General features: G+C 37.6%; 1 protein-coding gene across 1 annotated transcript in view; it reads left to right on the forward strand.

Annotated features, from left to right (window-relative positions):
* Positions 1-19,691, forward strand: part of COMMD1 (copper metabolism domain containing 1) — a gene marked incomplete at its 5' end in the record, with an annotated part of 150,812 nt that extends 131,121 nt beyond the window's left edge. The window contains one exon of the mRNA XM_082851388.1: positions 19,464-19,691. Within this exon, the coding sequence (XP_082707514.1) occupies positions 19,464-19,571 (108 nt within the window). The 3' untranslated portion in view covers positions 19,572-19,691. The remainder of the gene's footprint in view (positions 1-19,463) is intronic.
* Between the last annotated feature and the right edge of the window lie 726 nt (positions 19,692-20,417).

The following is a 20,417-nucleotide window of genomic DNA, read 5'->3' on the forward strand; positions in this document are numbered from 1 at the left end:
TTAAAACTTTATACAGAAACTCTGCACTATTTTTGTACTTTTGCTGTTCCTTCTACTTCGAAATATCCCTGTTTCTTCCTGTAGAAATCCTAAACACATGCCATTTTCTTCATGAATCTCTTTAATTATTCCAGTCAGATTTAATATCCCTCTTGTATATACATTCATAATACCTGGGCTAAACCTTTTTCTTTTACATCCTTGACATTTTATTTTGAATTGTAGTTCATTGTGTATATACATTTCTTTCGTACGATCATGACTTGTTGTCAGTGGAGACTATATAGAACACAGTCACACCTTAATAACTTTGCATGTAGTAGTAGTCTTAGCTTTCAACTTTTACCGGAATTTTATAATTGATTGAGCAAGTCAGTTTCATGAATTGATTCATCTTCCTACTACAACTAAAAAAATGACTAGAAAGAATAATTTTGTTTCATAGGTGGTAAAAACTCAGGAAAAAGTTGCTATCTTTGGATGTGTTTCCTGAAATCAGCAATGTAGATAGAAATGGATTCTTCTATTGTCTGTAGTAAACTATTCTAAACATTTAAAAATTTTAAAGTATGTGTTCTACCTGTATTCTTTCCTATGAAACTGTTGTAGGACATTAATAAAGGCTGACAGAATTCAAAACTTCCCTTAGTTTGTTCCATTCTCCTAGCCTTCCCACCAGCTGCTCTTTATAATTTAAAAGTGCCTGCTCTGTGTCAGGCACAATTCTAGGTGCTAGAGATACAGCTGTAAACAAACGTAGTTTGTTTTCTAGTTTCAGGAAACAGTCATGTAAAGAAAGCAAATATATACAGTATAGCAGATTAAGAATTGTACAAAATACTAAGAAATACAGAAAATCTATTTCTATATGATTGTCAGAGTCTGGGCTAAATTGCTTGCTTTGAGTTTAAATATCTATTTAAATCCTTGCTTGTCTATCACATTCCTTGCCTATGCTAATTTTGTTTAGGGTTTGTATTGAATATTTTAGGTTCCAAATTACATAGCAATATATAAATATTAAACCTAAATAGAACTTATTAAACTTAGATATAATTTTGAAGTGAATGTTATTCATGCTAAATAATATATAAGTTCTTAGAAAATCATAAAAATCAAATTTTTAAAATTTTAATAATTTTTCAGCATTAGGGCATTATATTTAAATGCTAATTTAAAAAACTTTAGAAAATGAACCATCATTTTTCACTTGTGTGAAACTAAGTTTTTTTTACATATATGGTAGTTTGCTTAAATCAGGGTATACACAGGCATCATATTTAGTCAAATGAACAATTTATTTCCATCGGGTACCAGTTAATCTTACATGTTTGCTAATCTTAAATGACTATCACATCACTTGGCTTTAAAAGTTCTCTGTGCTCTCCCTAGGGTAGCTTATTTTCTGCTCTTCCCAAGCTATAGCAAAAAATGTCTATCATTGCCTGTGCTACCCTGCCAACTGACCTAAGAGAAACTCCTTTCCCTATAGTCCTTGCTACGTGAGTAGTAAACCATGCCAGCTTTTTATCCCTACCCACTGATCCCCAGTTAATTAGATCAGAGGGAACCCTGAACAATGATTGCCCATCCATAGTCTAAACAGGTATTTGTGACATGGTTTGGTGTAACCGGCTCTGCTCAGGCAGAGCCTATGGTTTTGGGTGGAGATAGATTCTTTTCAGGATTTTCAACTTATTGATGTAGGGAAGCTGCCAGATGGTGATGAGCATTGTAGCTGAGAGGTCACATAGAGCTTGCATTAGAGTAGTAATTATGTGGATCATGTGTATATTGCAGAATTGGTTTTCTGGGAAGAAGAGACTAGAACTAAGGTGTTGGGGGGGTGGTTGGGGGGTGCACATGTGTCTGTGTGCGAGTTTGCATGTATGTGAGCGAGAATAATAACGGTTCCTGATGGTTTCATAAGCCCTGAAAGGCCCAGCCTGGCCTCCTCACTGTCCTACAGACCTACCATGCTCATTCCCAACTCTGTGCATTTGCCTAAGTTAGTCTCCCTATCTTTGGTCTTTCTTGAATAGTACCACCAGGTTAGTGTTCCTTAAAATCTCCTGATAATGATATTTATCGGGCCAAAAATCATTAATGGTTTCTGTATTACCTTTGTGATAAAGTTTAAGTTCCTTAGTTATGTATATATGATCTTTTTACTCTGCTTCCTAAGATGTTTTGTCTAAAAGAACAAAGCCCATTTAGTTTGGTATTTTAGTATAACAGGTCATGGTGAAAGTCCATAGCTCTATTCTTTTGGTCATTTGTCTCTAGGAACTTTACTGAGATTATCAGTTAGACTGAGAGCCCCATAGTCATTTGTTGCAGAAGAAAAGAGAAATGGCTCTCTGGTTGAAACATGAGCTGCCAGAGGCATGTCTCTACATTTTGAATGTAGGTGAATAGTGGTGCATTCAGGGGCTACTGCCCCTGGTGGAAGAATTTTATGAGTCCAGCCTTCCCTATCCAGCTTCTTGCCAGTTGACAGGCAGTCTGTCTGATGCTTAACCTGACAATGTTGCCAAACTGTCCAGTAACCCTTTCTTTGAGTTTTAAATTCTAAATGTTTTTATTGATCAGAAAGAAATAGCCCTTTAGAGATCATTTAAGTTTTGCTTTGAAAGCCCTGACCACCACAGTGCCAACAGAATTGACTTATAGTGTGGTTGGTTAAACTGGCATTCATTTGGGAATTTTTCAGAACTCCAAGTTTTATGGGTCAGCATTCAGCCTTATCCTCTAATTTGAAAAAGATGTGAAGAATAGCAACATATAACTCTTGGCAAGATACAAAATGCAATGATTTCCCCTCCTTATCATGGCCTTTATCTTTTAAAGGTTATCTATTAAAATCTTAACTCTTTACTCTAGAATTCAAGGTCTCTCACAATTTTTTTCCCATCTGCATTCCATTCCTTCTCTAAAGGAATTCTCTTTTTTAGCTAAGCAAGTCTATCCATTCTCCTTCCTCCCCACAACATGCCAGGCATATTTCTCCCTCAGTGTCTTTGCACATAACGTTTGCCTAGCCTTAAATATCCTCTCTCCTATCTCTAGCTTGCAAGGCCCAGCATAATATTTACTTCCTCAAATCAAAATAATATAAATTATATATCAGCATCAATAAATACTTTAAAAATAAATGACTCCTCTTTTCACTGACAGAAGGCATATGCACTGTGAATTTAGAGTTATCCTAGGTGACTGAGCATTTTGCAAATAAAAATTTCAGGGGTGTCACACAAAAATGAAGTTTCTAGAAATTTTTGAAATAACAAAGATTGGTCAACACCGGGCCCACTTTTCTACAAATAAGAGGTTGGAGCTGAGAAATTATTATCCCTTTAAATGATACTTGTATTCACCACTTTAATCCCACCACTCCTTACTCTCTCCCCATATTGCCCCAGCCTGCTTTGGGTCTCTACTTGGCCCTCTGCCCCATAGGCAATTGAATTTAAGATGATGGCTATGGAGATACCCAAGGAAAATGAAAGGATAGTCTTCTAAGAAGAAAGGAGAGATTATCAAGGTCTTTGATAGTCTCTGTCTTAACAGCTAGGAAGGTCACTTCATATTTACCTCCTACCTCCTAATTGACAATAATCAGCGAAAATAACTCAGAAAGTAAGGATATTTAATCATGGGAAAGTTACCAAGAAATGAAATACCTTTCAGAAAGTAATGTTCTGACCTTAGGTCAGAATAGGGAGTAATCACTAAGAAGGCTGTCTGAGGGGGCATCGCTGGTGGCGCAGTGGTTGAGAATCTGCCTGCTAATGCAGGGAACACGGGTTTGAGCCCTGGTCTGGGAGGATCCCATATGCCACGGAGCAACTAGGCCCATGAGCCACAACTACTGAGCCTGCGTGTCTGGAGCGTGTGCTCCGCAAAAAGAGAGGCCGCGATGAAGAGCGGCCCCCGCTTGCCACAACTAGAGAAAGCCCTCGCACAGAAACGAAGACCCAACACAGCAAAAATAAATAAACTTTTTATTAAAAAAAAAAAGAAGAAGGCTGTCTGAGACTTGACATCACTTTTAGGATCCATTTGCTCCAAAGGGTGAGCCCTTTGGGACAATAGAATGGAAGCAAAGCTTTCAAAACAGCTAATATACCGGAGGTAGGGATTCATTTTGGCCTTAAGTGTAGTTACTGTCCCTTTTCTCATCTGCCTTCCTATAAACATTTTGATTAGGCAATAATAGTTGGTATTTGTCCAATGTTTTAAATAAGTTCTTTTATTATGTTGCCTCATTTAAATTTCCTAAAACCCCTACAAAGTGGGATACAATGGATGAAGAACGTCAGGCTCCGGGAGTTTAACTGAATTACCTAAGTTCACATGAATATTAAGTGATAGAATTGGAAGTAGATCCTAGATCTTGAGATTTCTGGTCTTGTGCTCTGTAATTTTATACTGTCTGGGTCTTCATTATCTTCCTATGAATGATCTCATCCTGCTTTTGTATGTGTTACCAAAGGACGGGGCAATGACGCTAAGTCCGTAGCAAGGAGACAGTGATGTGAGAAATGAATTTTACTGAGACAGCCTCTTATAATTTATTCAGTCTTCTTTACCTCCTTGAGTAAACTACCTGGAAAGTGGCTAACGGTTTTCTCAGAACGTCAAAAGTCTTTTTCTTTTTTTTGACCATACCACACGGCTCGTAGGATCTTAGTTCCCTGACCAGGGATTGAACCCAGGCCCTTGTTAGTGAAAGCACAGAGTCCTAACCACTAGACCCCCAGGGAATTCCTGAATGTCAGAAGTCTTGATCTACATGTCTACTATAGATCAAAAATATTGATCTACATGATCTAGTGAAATTGCCTTTTAAATTGTTTTAATTTATGGCCTTTTTTTCCTGTTAGAAGGTTAGCTTCTCAAGGGCAGAGACTCCATCTTGCTTACCACTGAATCCTCAGTGTTTAGAACTATACCTAGCAGATATAAGACAGTCAATAAGTATCTCATGCCTATTTCACTGACTTAGTGTTTTAATGTCTTTACATTGAGAACCTGCTGCCCCCAGTCAAATGTTGGTTGTTTTTCTGAAATCCACTTTTTCCTTTAGGTCTGACATGGGTGGTCAGCCCTGTGAAGGAGTGTGGACATTGACCTAGAGCAGCTTGGAGTTGAAACAATTATGTTTATGTGATAAAAGTCTCTGAGTCACATGGCAAATGGGTTTTTCTTTGTATACCTTTTCTCTCAATGCTGCTTGTATTTGATCCTTTGTAGCCATCAATACTTTCAAGCCCCTTCAGTTCAGAAGTGTCCTGTGTTGTCTGTCTATACCATGAAGTGGGAGAGGTTGGGAAGCATTGCTTTATTGAATTACAAGCAGAGTCTAAGATTCTGGACTTCAGCAAGAGGTCTTCTACATAGTAAGAGTTTTGTGATAATGCAGGCGAGGGAAATACACAGACATGTTTGTAACAGAGCATCAGCAAGTCTGCTGTTTCCAAGAACAGAAAGCACAAAAATCCAGATTCTGAAAGGTTAAGAAGGGCTTACTGTTTAGTCCTGAGACTTCGCCAGTTTCTTCATGGTTGAGCCTAGCCTTTTCTAATTCCTAATATTTGAATCCATTGGGTGGTCTTGTTTAATAAAGACTACTATTAAGAAGGGAAGAGAGGGCAAATAGTGTGCCTGATCCTTGCAGGGAGAAAAAAAGTATGTTGAAAGAGCACAGAGCTCTCAGGATGTTAAGTAACACTGTACTTTGGGCTTGTCATAGCCTGAAGCAGTTGGTGCTGTTTCCCAATGTGAGCTCTTTTTTGTTTCACCAGGACAATGTTAGGTCCCAGGAGTCTTTCACGTGACTGTTTGTCACTATTAAGAGCCAAGTGCCTGTTCTGAAGAAAACAGAGCTGTAGTTAAAGTGTTCAGGAGAACTCCTTTTGAAGTGTCAGGGGACAGGATGTGTGTAACAGGGTAGGAAGAGAGGCTAACATTTATTGAGAGTCTGTTTCACACAAGACAGTGCTGGGTACTTGCATATGTGCTATCTTATTTAATCTTTATAACAGTCCTATAAGATTAATACTATTTTTCCATTTTCTAGATTTGGAAACCAAAACTTAAGAAAATTAGATGACTTTCCCAATGTTACACAGCTTTTAATAGTGGAGCCATATCTAAATCTGAATTGTCTTAACTCTCAAACCAATGATTTTTTCCCCTTCATGATATTGCTTTGGATTCCATGTATGATGATGGAGAAGTCTCATTTCTTGATCTTCCTATAGAGGGAGAGGGAAACAGTATAAAATAGTGGAATTTACATGCATTTACATATTCCTTTCTAACCTTAACTTTCAAAATGTTTTAAATATACTGAACTTTTAAACATAATACTGAGTAAGGTCTTAATGGGTGATGCAGTGGAGTGGCTGAGAAGTCCTTTTCTCCCTAAATTTAAAGATGTTTGCAAAAGTATATATTACTTTCTGAAAATTTCCAATTATGAGCCGTTAGGTCCTAAAGAACAGAGGTTAATAGTGACCTTCAGGGTATAGCATCATCATTGTCATATGTTTAGACTTAACTCCGGTTGAGAATTCCCATTTCTAAAACAGTTCATTTTAATCTAAGTATTTCTTGAAGGCAGACTCAGACTTAGGGCCTCTGTCCTATAAATGACAGAATTACTGGAAGTTCTGTCTTAAAGTTCATACTATATATTTTTACTCTTCATTGATGAAAATAAAGACTTCGCATTAAAATTTTCTTTTGAGACTTCCCTGGCGGTCCAGTGGTTAGACTTCACGCTTCCACTGCAGGGGCCGTGGATTTGATCCCTGGTCGGGGAGCTAAGATCCCACATGCCATGCGGTACCGTCAAAAGAAAATAGATAAATAAAATAAAATTTTATTTTATCTTTTCATACTACAGATGTAAACCCTCATTTCGGCACAATAATGAGAACCTAATTTTCCGTTTGCTTTGCTAGAGGCCCCTCCTCACAGGTTGAAATGTGGGGCACAGAAATTTACTTGTTTGTTTCATTTTATTTTTCTTCCCCCTAGGGATCATTTGACTTTCATTTGAAGTTCTAATTGACATAGGGGGAAAAACAGAAAAATGGTGAAATATTTGAGATAGTAACATAGAAAAATACCAATTAAATTCGATTCCAAATCTCAAAAGTGGATTTGTATTTCTGTACTTTGAAGAATTGGTTCAGCTACTATAATCTTTTTTTGTTGTTTTGTTTTAATCTCTGACATAGAGTGATTTAACATAAATAGAATAATTTTATCGGTGTCTTCTAAGAGAAGGTGGGGAGAATGAGATTATTGTACTAAAACAATAGATTGGAAATGCTCTGCACACAAGCTCCCTTGTCCTCTTGCTATGGGCAAGGGAATTACGGAAGTGAAGTAAGAATGGTATGTTAACTGTGGGCTTCCAGATTTTTCAGTGTTATTGTTGAAGATTAAAATTTGACTATAAGAAAATTGCTTGATTTGGCTGTTCTCTTTTTTCTTAGAACTGACAGTAATGAGTTGACAGGAAGGGATAGGCTTTGCACCTGAGCTCCTGACCCTGCTTTTAGCCACGGTATTCATTAGCACTCCCCTAAACAAGTTCACATTCTTGGCAGCTCTAACCTGGAGTCAATAGAGATGCTGCTTAATCAACCAATATTATTTTAATGTTGCTGGGGTATGAGATACTGTGGTAAAATCAGAGAATGTAAGATACAGTTTACCCCACCCCATCTGTGGTAAGTTGCCTTGGATGCATTATCTCATTAATTCGTCACAGCAACCCTATCCCTTAAATCTGTTAAAAATCATCATTTTACAGATTAGGAATTTAAAACTTCGCCAGCCACACAGCTAGAAATAGTGAAGTTTTACTTTAGGTTTGGATTTAGGCTTGTATGACTTCAGAACCCATGTTCACTAATCACTGGGGGTAGGAACTAGGGAATAGATAGGCATTTGCACGTATATAGAATCTCATTATGAGGAAACATCAGACAAACCCAAGTTACCATTCTGTAAAATAACTAACATATTCTTCAAAAATGTCAAGATCAAGAAACACAAGACAGGTTGACTGAGAAACTATTCTAGATTAAAGGAGACTAAAGATGCATGACATCTAAATGCAATCAATGTGTGATTGTGGGTTTGATTTGGAAGCAGGAAAAAAAAACTTCATAAAGGACATTACTGAGGTATTTGATAAAATTTGAATGTAGACTGGGTTAGATAGTAGTGTTTATCAATATTATATAACCGTGACTATATACGAAAATGTCTTGTCTTTAGGAAATATACACTAAAATTTTTAGGATAAAAGGGCATGACATTCCCTATTTACTCTCACGTGGTTGTGAGAGAGAGGGAATGACAAAGAAAATGTGGCAAAGTATAAATAATTGAATAAATGGTGAATCTGGGGAAAGAGTATAGGAGAGTCATATTTTTGTCATTTTTTTGTATACTTGTAATGATGTAATGAAAATTTTTAAATGCCTTATATTCTATAAATGTGGCTAAAATTCTTCAGAAACCTTCAAAACACAACTGGGGCCAGGAGATGAGGACCTTATTCTATTCATGCTTCCTCCATTGGCAAAGAACTTGCCAAACCAAGTTGAGGAGGTAAACATAGACTGTTATTTTGAAGAGGAAACATAAGTCATACTGTCAAGATGTTTTTCTTATATCTCCTTTGGGGACATACCTCTCTTTTCTTCAAAATAGTTCATTGTTTTCGCTGATATTTTTGTCCCATTTCTTTGGCCCCTCTTAGATAGTTCATATTTCTGACTTACTGACATACTCTTGGATAGAGTGCTAAATATGTTCTTTTTAACAAAAGAATAAACTACAAAGTAGAGTAAACACTATTTTTACTAATTATTTATGTTCGTTTATTTTTATCTTTAACAGTGTATATGCCATCTACATTCTCTCAGTTTTAGGTGGTTTTTAGTCAAGCCTTGATTACATATGAGTGAACTATGCTGTTTCGGGCATTATCAGGGGCACGCTTTTCCTTCAGCCCACCCAGTCCTGTTTACCCTTGCCTTGGCCAGAGAACAGATGTGGGCAAAATATGAAGGATGTTAAAGGTTTAAACTCATAATTTAATATATTTTTCTCTTTTTCCCAATACTTTTTCATTCGCTTTCCTTTTTAAAAAAATTGAGATATGACATATAACATTATATCAGTTTCAGATGTACAACATAATGATTTGTTATTTTTATATATTGCAAAATGATCATATTTATCTTTTTGTTTTCCGAAAGGGCTTTTAAATGCTGATGTGATTTTTTTCAAGATGAATAATTTGGTGTTCCTGGGTTAGATAACAAGGCAGAACTGGGAATTCCTTCTGATTATAGATGGAAAGAACTCCAGGGTTAAGCAGGTATTTTGGTTCTACTGGCTGTGATCTGGGAGAAGGAGTCTCAGTCAAGGAGGTCCACACATTAGTCAATAGAACAACAAAAGCAAATGTCACCTCCCACTTCTGGTGATCGGGACAAGTAACTATATATACTGTTGAATCCTCCCTCCCTCCCCCTGCTGCCACACACACACAGAAAGAGAGAGGGACTAAAAGGCCATCTTGCTTCAGAATAAGAACTCAGTCTCTTTATAATATGTCTCTGCATAGTAACTTTGGGTTATCGTACTATCAACACTAGCTTTCCTTTGAGTCTGTTAAAGTTAACTTAATCATAGATCATAGACTAACTTTCACATGTGGGTACTTAGTGACTATAAATAATGGTGTTTATGTTATTATATATGAATGTGAGTCAGGATTGTGCAATGGTTAAGTGCTTGGACTCTGAAGCCAGACAGACCTGGGTTTAAAACTGGCTCTGCCACTTATTACCTGTGTGGCCTTAAACAAGTTGCTCATCTTTCCTTATCTGTAAAATGGGATAAAGTTCTCCTCACCAATGTGAAATAATACATGTAAAGCACTTAGTGTTATGCCTGGCATTTTTATATCTTTGATAAATGTTAGCCATTGTTAGTTATCATTGCTATTAATATTATTATCATTAGTGTAATATCAGTATCCGCTTACATTTGCTAATGTCTTCAGATTTATCACACTTTTCCCATAATCTCTCCTACTCCTGCCTTCCAGGCTGACTTCTTTTTAATTGAGACATTTCATTTTTTAGGTGTTTCATTTTCCTCCAGGGTTCAGAGATGATCCTTGTATCCCCCTCAATCTCTTCTATTCCCTCCACTACTTCCAAAGCCTGCTGAATGAATGGTGACAAAGTAAGAAATTCTCTTTCTTCACCAGTTAGGACCTGACTGCCTGTTCTGTCTTTTGCAAAGGGCTGAACTTTTAATCCTAGTTTCTAGAACTGTGGGCAATATTAAACAAATGAGGCCTTACTTTCTTTTCCTCCATAAATTGGATCAGAAGTATATCAAAACCCATAAAATCCATTGCATTATCTGACGAAGTCTTCCTGCTGAATATAGCTAAAAAGATGTGATTTTGGGTCAGATGGACAAAGTCTGTCACTTCTACAGTTGTTCGAAGTACCTTACCTTTGGCTTGGTCTCTACTTAGTTACAGGGTCGTTCTAAGGATCAGATGAGGTAGGTCATGCATGTGAAAGGGCTTTCTAAACTGTAAAACACCATGTTAATATGACGGATGATTATTGTGTATAAACAAAGGCCCCAGCAACCTATGTGATGCCAGAATTCAACCCTAGACAATAAAGATGCAATCTCCTCTCTTTCTGCCACCTCCAGAAGTTTTCAGTAAGCTATTTGAGCTAGAGAGGCTAGTGACTAACTTCATGCAGTGACCACAAATCCTTTCTTCTTCCCTCATCCCCATATTCTCTTACAGAATGTTACGCCAGATTCTGAGTCAGTCTTCAGAGCTGGACTTTGGGATACAGCGTGGCAAGCAAGGTACTTAATAGGATCTAGGAGTGAGGATTAGGAAAGATTTCTTTTGTGCCATTTTCCAACCCCCTTCCTGGCAGCCCCTATTGATTAAATGACATTTCAAAGTCGAGTTCAGTAAGGATGAGGCCAGATATGGCTTCTGCCAAACTGGGCTGGCAGATCGGAGCAGTCAGCAGATAGCTTGTGTGTGTGTGTGTGTGTGTGTGTTTCTTGTTTCTGGATTATTAGAAATTCTTTTCTGTACGATATGAACAGCAAACCTAGACTCGTGTGAGATCATCATCATCATCATCATAACCGCACTTAGGGGATGCCTGATAACACAGTACACTCCAAGCACTGGGGATTATTATGAACTGAATTGTGTCCCTCACAAATTCAAATGTTAAAATGAAGGTTCCAACGTCCAGTGCCTCAGAGTGTTACTGTATTTGGAGTTAGTTGGAAATCCGACAAAATTAATCCCCATTCTCCACAACATTGCCAAAAAAAAAAAAAAAAAATTCATCCAAAACTTCTTCTCCCTAAATCAGCGTTTTCTGAATTCAAAAGTCCTCTTATCCTTAGTCATTTCAACCTTTGCCCTCCTTACATAAAGAAGGGCCAAGGGAAATGCTGCTTTATAACTATGCCTATTTCTGCTTAATTGTACTATCATGAATGACTTAAAAGGAACCACATTGAGAAAGCTGGGAATAGATAGATGGTGCTATTGGCAGAGCAATGGCATTGGCCTCTAATTAGACGTCCTCTAGTTGTCCTCTAGTTGTCTTCTTCCCCTGCCAAGGATTTTGTCATTCATTGCCACACTCTTGTCTTTTTATTGGACATATTAAGGTGTTTCCCCCATTTTAATCTCTAGGTTATCAAGAACCCCTTAGAAAGCAAGTGCCATTGCATACTTTGTTCCTGCCTAACTAATGGTATTGCCTAAATGAGCTACTCTGGATAAGGTGGGGTTTTTTGTTTGTTTTTTAATCTTCTCTATTCCTTTCATGTAAATATATTTTAGTTTGTTTGTCAAAGTTGTTTGCAAATGAGTTTGCTCTGGAATGTACCTCATCAGGAATGATGAGGGGCCCCAATGTGAACTTCAAACTAAAATTAGCAACACTCCTTCTCATGTGCTAAAGAGTTTTGTCATTTGGTTTCTCTAAAATTTAAGTGAAATTTCTCCTTCCTTCAGCGTGATTTGCCTTTTCAGCTGTCTAGCAGTTGTTGCTCTGATTCTTTGTCCATTGTCACGTGGAAACTAGTTCTACTTAGCCAAAATTCTGTATTATTTCCTAAAGATCAAACCACAGCACCTAAAACTAGTTTTTTACCCAAATATTTTTCAGCCACAGTTTTTCAAAATACAGAAAATCTTAACAGCTGAATATTAAATCCAGCTGAAAATGAAAAGTTGTAAAATGAAGTAGAGCACAATATTTTGTAGAAATCAGCCAATGATCTAATTGTATTGAGCTTTCAGTGTTTACATAACTTGGCTCCATTTTATTTTCCTTTTTGGGTATTTCTAAAATACTAAATGTGTTAAGTCTTGATGCTTATATAAATCAGTACAAAATCGGGTATTTCTAATTAGTTCCCATTCTACTCTGTTAAATCTACACTAATCAGGTTTGAAAGTGTCCATATTGAGGGTCAGATGTAGGTGTTAGTGGGCAATGGATTGAATCAAAGAGCTGGGAATTCTGGGCTTCATGTAAGTGGGGCTAGTCTCTGGGTTTCTTTTGGTTTGAGTGGTAAAATGAAGATTGATGTGGTACCTTTACCTTTCACTATACACTGAAGAGGAGCAGATATGTGTCAGCCTGCTTTGAAATCTTTGGAGGAAGAAGAATAGTGATAGTCTTGGTTTAGCAGTACAGAATTTGGCCAATGAAAGAACCACTCATTCTTGCAAGGTCAAAACTATTTTCTCCCTTTCAGAAACAAGTCAGGTTGCCTGGGCCAAAATACATTTTCCTTTTGACCACACATTGGCAGGACAGGCATGTCCAGTTTTCTTCTAGGTCATAGCTCTAGATTTTTTCCAGCTAAGAAATATTCAACCAAAAGAATCTCAGGGTCCTGTTCTTGGCCTATTCCCACTTTCTCTCTTCTTAGAAATTCAAACAACTTTGAGTGGACAGTGTTCTTGGGATCTCATTGCCTTGTTGGGTCACAGGCCCTGAGCCTGCAGATGAAAATGAAAGCACCCCAGCAGAAGGATGTGTGTGTGTTTGTGTGTGTGTAAATTCAGCCTTTGGATTTCATTGAGATTGTCTTGTTAATGCCCCTTTATAAGGTTCACTAGGTTTTCCTGGTGCCTAGTGACCCGGGTGATCAGGTGATTAGAAAGACACGGAGAGTATGGATCTGTGATCTGACTAGCTTAAGATACTTCATCTATGGATCTGTGCATCTGATATGGGTTATGTGATAAGGAGAAGGATTTGCCTTTGGTATTTTCCTACTTTTATGTTTTATGCCCTACCTATTCATCCCATTTCCCCCAGTCCCTCTTAATAGTAGGTACCCTATGATTTAGGGCAGGCTACTTGGGTTCATCCTTTCTGGAGGAAAATAAATCTCTTGATTTAAGTTGTAGAAAGCTGTTAATGACTTTTTTGTATTACCTCTCCTGGGAGTATTTCTGTTTTAAAGACATTATCTAGGCTGAGAACAGTAGTCCTGGTTACTAAAGGAAGGGAAATATTTGGGATAAGAAGAACTTTCTGGCTTAAATTGCTACCATATGGGTATGATTTTCAAAAGTAGTTATGTGAAGTCACAGTTAAAGTTCCTCTAATTTCCTTTTCTATAAAACTTTTTGCAGAGCTGCTGTGATTTAGTCATACTAACCAGTTTAAATTTCACTTCCTTTTCCCATCTTGTAGAAATACTTAAAAGATGGACCAAAAAGGAGGAGGAAGTCAAGCAGCAGAGACCCAGATAATAGGTTTCTGAATAATGAAGATCTGATGTTATTTTATTTAAAATTTTTGCCACTTTATATAAAACTTGTGTGCGCCACTTGGAAAGTTGAAGTTAGGTGCCTTAGATTTGTTTAGCAGTAACTTATATCTGTGGTAGATCTGAAACTCCCTGATACCTAATGTCTGTTTTCTCCCTTGAGTTTCTAGTTAGCTGATTAAAAATTCATGTTTTCTCATAAAGTTTATCTTTTAATGTAATAAGAATTTGTGAGAGTCGGGACTTTTTAATTTTTTTAAGCACTTTAAACTCCTATTGTCAGGTTGTCCTCACAAAAGTGTTTTGAAATGCCTGAATGACATCACCAGAAAACTCAGTAATTGTTATCCAGTGATGGTTAATGCTTTTATACTACACTGGTAATACTCTCTCTTCTTCTAGGAGATTGCAGGAATATGGATAAATACTTCCTCTAGAAGCTGCTCCAGCTCTGAAAGTACCATGTCTTAGTCCCACATATGGTCTTAGCACATTATGGACATCTGTTGAGTTTTGGGGTGAATCATTTTAATTTAGTTGCTTGGTCATTAAGTTTCAGTCGTAGCTTCCAAAAGAGTCTGATTTTAGTATTTTCTGATCTTCAGTAGCATAATTTGCTTCGTGATTTACAGTATAATTTTTTTTTCCCTTTTGGAAAATTGCTTTATCATGCTTTTTACACAGTAGATGTAGGACTTGTCAGCTATTATATTTGAAATGAGGATTTCCTCAGGATTAAAAATGGCCTGAGTAAGGACCATTGGTTGTAATTATGTATTGCTAAAAATGTTCATTGAAAGATTAAAAAACATTATAAATCACAAGTTTTCTTTTGGAAAGTATTGTTTTAAGCTACAGCATAAGCTATCCATTGCTTTAGATATAGGGTATAAGAACAGGTTGTAGAGATGAGGCCATGTGTCTGGTATCAAGACCCTCGATGCAAATTCTTCATGAAATGTCATCTCACACGGTTGTTGTTACTATTATTCTTTTTCTTCTTTTTTAATATCAAAATGCTGTTATAATTTTAATATCAAATGATAGAAAAAATTAAATACTGGTTCTGGTTCATACTATCATATTTATCACTTAGAGGGCAGCCTTTCTGCCAACTTAGTCATGATAAAAATTCTTGCTGTGCTCATCTTTGGAGTTTGTTTTTGGTGATTATGTACTTTCACAGTCTGAAGAAACTCCTGTTTATACTGAAATAGTGATTGAGGCCAGAAGTAAAGTAGGAAATAAAGAAATGATACCCTTACATAGAAAATACTGGAAATGGCAGAGGAGAAGGAGTTGGGGGTAAGAGAATAAATGTCCTGACCTCTGTCTTCTCTTGTCAGAACCCAACTGTAAGCCAGAGAACAAAGGAATGACAATCTTATAGGACCTGGAACAAGGCAGAGAAAGGTGGAGAATGGCTATGAAAAGACAAGTAGAGAATAATCAGCACAGTTTTCAGGGAACTATAACATTTTAATTTTGGATAAGTGGTCCCTTATGAAGTAACTTGGAGGATTCTTTGCCAAGAGAAGCTATTTTGAGGTCTCCTGAAAGAGTTAGGAGCAGTATTGGTATAATTCTGAGAAAGCTGCAGAAAGTATGGGATTGAGTGGCGAACACAGATTTACTCATGAAGCTGTTTTAAACTTTTCTTGTGGGCAATGTTCAAAGCCTTTGGGTATCTTATTTATTATGTAATTGATCTTCAGGACACTATTGCCAATTTTGACCTTTGCCATACATTCTCTTTCTCTCTCCAGAAGACACAGAGTGGCAGAGCTGCAGCTCAGAGGGTTAATTTAAGTTTAGGAAAGGACAGCCCAAAAAGAGGGATAGGCTTCATGGCTAAAAGTTTGTGCTCAGCCAAGAGTCCCTTTGTGTCAATAAATGAAGCCAAAAGAAGAATTGGAATAGCCTTATGAAAGCTGGTCACCTGTATGTGGCCTTCTGAATCAGTACTGGTTAGCAGGATCCTAAGGCATCCTTTCGCACTCTCATCCTCCATCCCCCAACTTTAGAATTTTTAAGAGGCCACAACATGTTAGAATTTGCCAAAGTTGTATTCTAATGCTAAATATGACCAATAATTTGGGGATAAAGCTTTATGGAAACTGCATGGGAAATAATACAGAAGATAGGCTATAAGATTTCTATTTTTTCTTATGTTCAGTTTATTCTAAATGGTTCTATTTAGGTATTTATTAAGTCATAGTCCTTTTTATTTTCTATCTTTAGCATTTTGTCACTGTAGTATTGTTTTGCCAAAGAATTGGTCAGGGTATGCTTCTGGACCTAGATAAGGAAGTCATTTAAATGGACAGTACACACAGAGAGGTTATTTAATAGTATGTAGATGGAGAAACCAAACATTTGCTTAATAACAGCCTTCAAATTTTATATAAAATAATAATCAATTATACTCTCTGACCCTGTTGGGAAACAAGTTTAAGCTAAACCATTAAAGATTTAGGTTTGACAAGTAAGAGTTTCCTGAAGAATGTCAGAGTGGTTACCTGGGAAAGGAGTTCCTTAGGAACATGTAAGATGTCCTTCCCTAGAAGTCATTAAAAGCTAGCTAGGAAAAAAAAAAAAAAAAGCTAGCTAGGTTTTTTTTTGTTGTTAGTTTGGAGAGGGTGGCCTCTCAAAGGTCTCTTCTTAGGATTTTATGAATGTTTAGCTTTTGTACTTGGAAAGAATATTTGAATATTTTACCTTTGCTTTCTTTTCTAATTTGGAATAGTTACTTAAACCCTTGAATTTAGTACACTGCCATACTCACTGTGATCACAAAGTACATATTCTTAATAATGATGCACCTGCTTATTCACCTAATAACCATTTTCTGGCTCTATCCCATGATGTATCTGAACTCTGCTAAGAAGCAGGTTCTAACTCTTGACTCAGATATTTAAGTACAGGAATTTAGTCTTATCATCGCTCAGTATGACCAGATCAAGATGGGTGACTTTGAGAAAAAAATCAAGTGTTTCAGATTGCTCTTGTACTTTCTGCGTCTGGCTTGAAAAGCATCACCTGCATTTCTAAAGATATTTTCAAGTGTTTTAGATGTATTTTCTGTAGGGCACCCCAGCCAAATGCAAAATTTGAACAAAGCTCCACCTGTTAAGCCCCAGTTTAAAGGCCCCTGAATTCCTGATAAAAAAATAAATAAATAAATATATATATATATATATATATATATATATATATATATTTTTTTTTTTTTTGGCGGTACGCGGGCCTCTCACTGCTGTGGCCTCTCCCGTTGCGGAGCACAGGCTCCGGACGCGCAGGCTCAGCGGCCATGGCTCACGGGCCCAGCCGCTCCGCGGCATGTGGGATCTTCCCGGACCGGGGCACGAACCCGTGTCCCCTATGTCGGCAGGCGGACTCTCAACCACTGCGCCACCAGGGAAGCCCCTGATAAAATATTTTGATGACATAACTAGATGAAGCTAGGCCTTGATAATATAGTTTCAGGTAAACTGTTTCTTCAGGAGTAATGTATGGTTACATGTGTCTTTCTAAGACTGTTAGTGTGCATTGTTTCCAGGGGAGAGAGTTGAAGGTTGGGAGTGTGTGGAAAATATTTGTTTAACTTTGGACTCTGTTTAGCCTGCTTTTTCTCTCTAGTATTTGATTCCCCTTAAAAGTAAACCAAGCTTCATTAATACTTAGAGGTCCAATCAAAGATAATTTGAATACTGAAACTTATAACCAATTAATGACCTTCAGTCAAAAAAGACCCTGGCTATTTATTAATAAACTTTGCTCAGGTTTTCCTATCTCTATGCACATCGTCCTTGATAGGCTCTTCCCATATAAATGGAAATCGAGGTGATTTATTATTGTAACTGACTGTATCTCACTGAGGTGAAACATGGATTACATCATCTTTTCTGCCAGTTTCCTAAATATATATGTTAGACTCTGGTAATTATTAGTTTCTAGACCATTGTTCCAAAGGCCAAATATTTTTAAATGTTTTAAAGTTGGGCTAAAGAGCTCAATAAAACTGAATGAAGAATAAGAGGCTTTCAAATCTGAGACCTGTTCTTAATTTAGCCAAGTGAAGTACCTAATTTGCCATACATTTGCTCTTATTTCCAAAAGGAGATAACCCTGCCTGTAGCTCAAACACAGGAGCATCTTTCTTTTTTTTAATTGGTTTTTGCTTTCGACTAAATGAAAACCTGGCAGTTTCTAAGCTCACATATGAGACTATACCCCTTTCCTATTTAAATACATGTTTGAGGAAAAAGTTCCTTGTAGCCAGGGAAAGCTGCTTTTCCTCCCTTTGAAAGACTCTCATCTGAGAGGCCCCTTCTTCCCCCTCTGTACTTGTTTCTCCTGGGTGATGTTCAGTGCCATCAGTATAGACAGAGCACAGCAGCTCACCAACAGCAAAGGTACTTTTACAAAGTCAGATCCTGAAGGTTCTTCTAGCTGATGACAGAGTGACTCCCTCCCTCTGAAGATGCTTATTGGTCTTCCTTTGCCTGCCACTTTGAATGGGGGTGGGGAATGCCATGTATTTAGAAAGGAAAATATAGAGAAAAGAACATTGATCTGGTGACTGTGCCATCAACAAACAGGGATAATAGGCATATCATTTAATATGCCTGGGGCCTCAATTTCATAACCTGAAAAACAAGGTTAGTTGGGTTATATGGTCTCTAAGAATTCATACTGCTCTAAAATTACATGGTTATTGTTCTTTGGGATCTTGAATATGGTCACTCTTAAAATCCTATACTTTTCCCTTGTCTCTCAAGACAGTGTGGACCTAGCATTTGTCCAGTGTTACATGAAATTTCTGTCACCACACTTTAAAGGCCTTTTCCTTTGATTTCTACCTAATTTGGGGTTGATTGATCCTAACAGTTATTGAGAGGAATGTTTTTGAGGGAAATCTTGGGAGAGTTGGCTTGTAGCAAGTGGAAAGGCCTCAGAAATGTTTAAGGCTGTTTCAAGATCTGGTTATCTTTCAATTATCTGGTTGATGTTTCCCAAGCAACTTGTTCACAGCTTGTCACAATTTCTAGTATAACCACTAAATCCAAGGTAGCCCAATTCCAAGGCAAACACAGAGCCAATCTAAATCCTCCTTCCATTGTTTTTATTACAGGGTGCTATGGAGACAGCATGGACTTTGGAGTCAGCCAGAGCTGGGAGTTCACAATCTGACTCCGTCTTTTTCTGATTTTGTGATACAGGTTAACCTCCCTGTGTCTCAGAGTCATCATCTATAAAACAGCAATACTTAAGTACTTACCTTAAAAATTGTTACGGGATTAAATGTGATGACAGACAAGAAGAGCTTCTCATGTGCCTCTTAAAGAGAACACCAGACATTTGTATACCTCTTTAGCATTTATGAAACACCTCATAGAAGTAGTTTCATTTAGGGTGTTGTGTGGATAAAATATCATTTAGGTATTGAGGCCTGAGTCAGGCTTGCTGGGTAGGGGCCCTGGGCTTTGGAGCTAGGTCACACCAGATCCAGAGCCTTGGCTATCTTGAGGGTCTTGTCTAAAATATCCTTTTATATTTTCCAGGAATCTGAATTTCTGTGTTTGGAGTTTGATGAGGTCAAGGTCACCGAAGTCCTGAAGAAGCTCTCGGAGGTAGAAGAAAGTATCAGCACACTGATGCAGCCAGCCTAGCTGAAGATGGAGCTGTTGAAGCAAAGGTGTTCATGATCCCTCCCCAGGGACCTGCTTTTAAAAAAAAAAAAAAATCTTATTCCCCCAATAGTATTAAATCCTCAAGTTCAAATCTTGCCTGCCTCAGCTTGCTGCGATTTCTTTCTCTTTTCCTTTCATTTACTCTTATAGTTGATCTACTGCAGATGTTCTTATACTTCAGCATACAGAGGCACTCAGAAAAGCATTTTTTTTAAAAAAAAAGGCCTTAAGGACCTTATCCACAGAGACTTGGATTCAGTAGGACTGGGGTGGGATCAGCTTTAGAAACCCTTGCTATGGTGGTTTATTCCTGGGTAGGATTATAGGAATTTATACATGATAAATCATGTATAAATTTGGTCAAGGCTGACCAAATATGGCCTGAGCTGAGGCCTAGAGGAGCCTGCCTAACCTAGAAGAGGTTTACTGACCTTAGTAAGACATGAGATGCTTCTGGAACTGATTGATGCATTTGTATTAGTTCTGCTTAAATCTTGGGGGGTCTGGTTTGATCTGAGCTACTGAGAAACTTGGGCTTTTCTGGAACCTAGAACTAAATTGGCCTCATCACAAAGGGTCTCCCTTCACTTATCTCAAGTCAGGATTGTGGGAAGGGAAAATGTCTCTTGAAGTGATGTGAGGTCTTTACCTCAGAAAATTTTACCTGAGTCATCAAATAAAACTTCTTCAAGACAATTTCTTCAAGAAAACTAGCATAAAAACTAGGTCCTGGGAATTCCCTGGTGGCGCGGTGGTTAAGGATCTGCCTGCCAGCGCGGGGGACACGGGTTCAAGCCCTGGTCCGGGAAGATCCCACATGCCGTG

Source organism: Leucopleurus acutus (assembly GCF_964270905.1).
Source record: "Leucopleurus acutus genome assembly, chromosome: 12".
Taxonomy (NCBI): domain Eukaryota; kingdom Metazoa; phylum Chordata; class Mammalia; order Artiodactyla; family Delphinidae; genus Leucopleurus; species Leucopleurus acutus.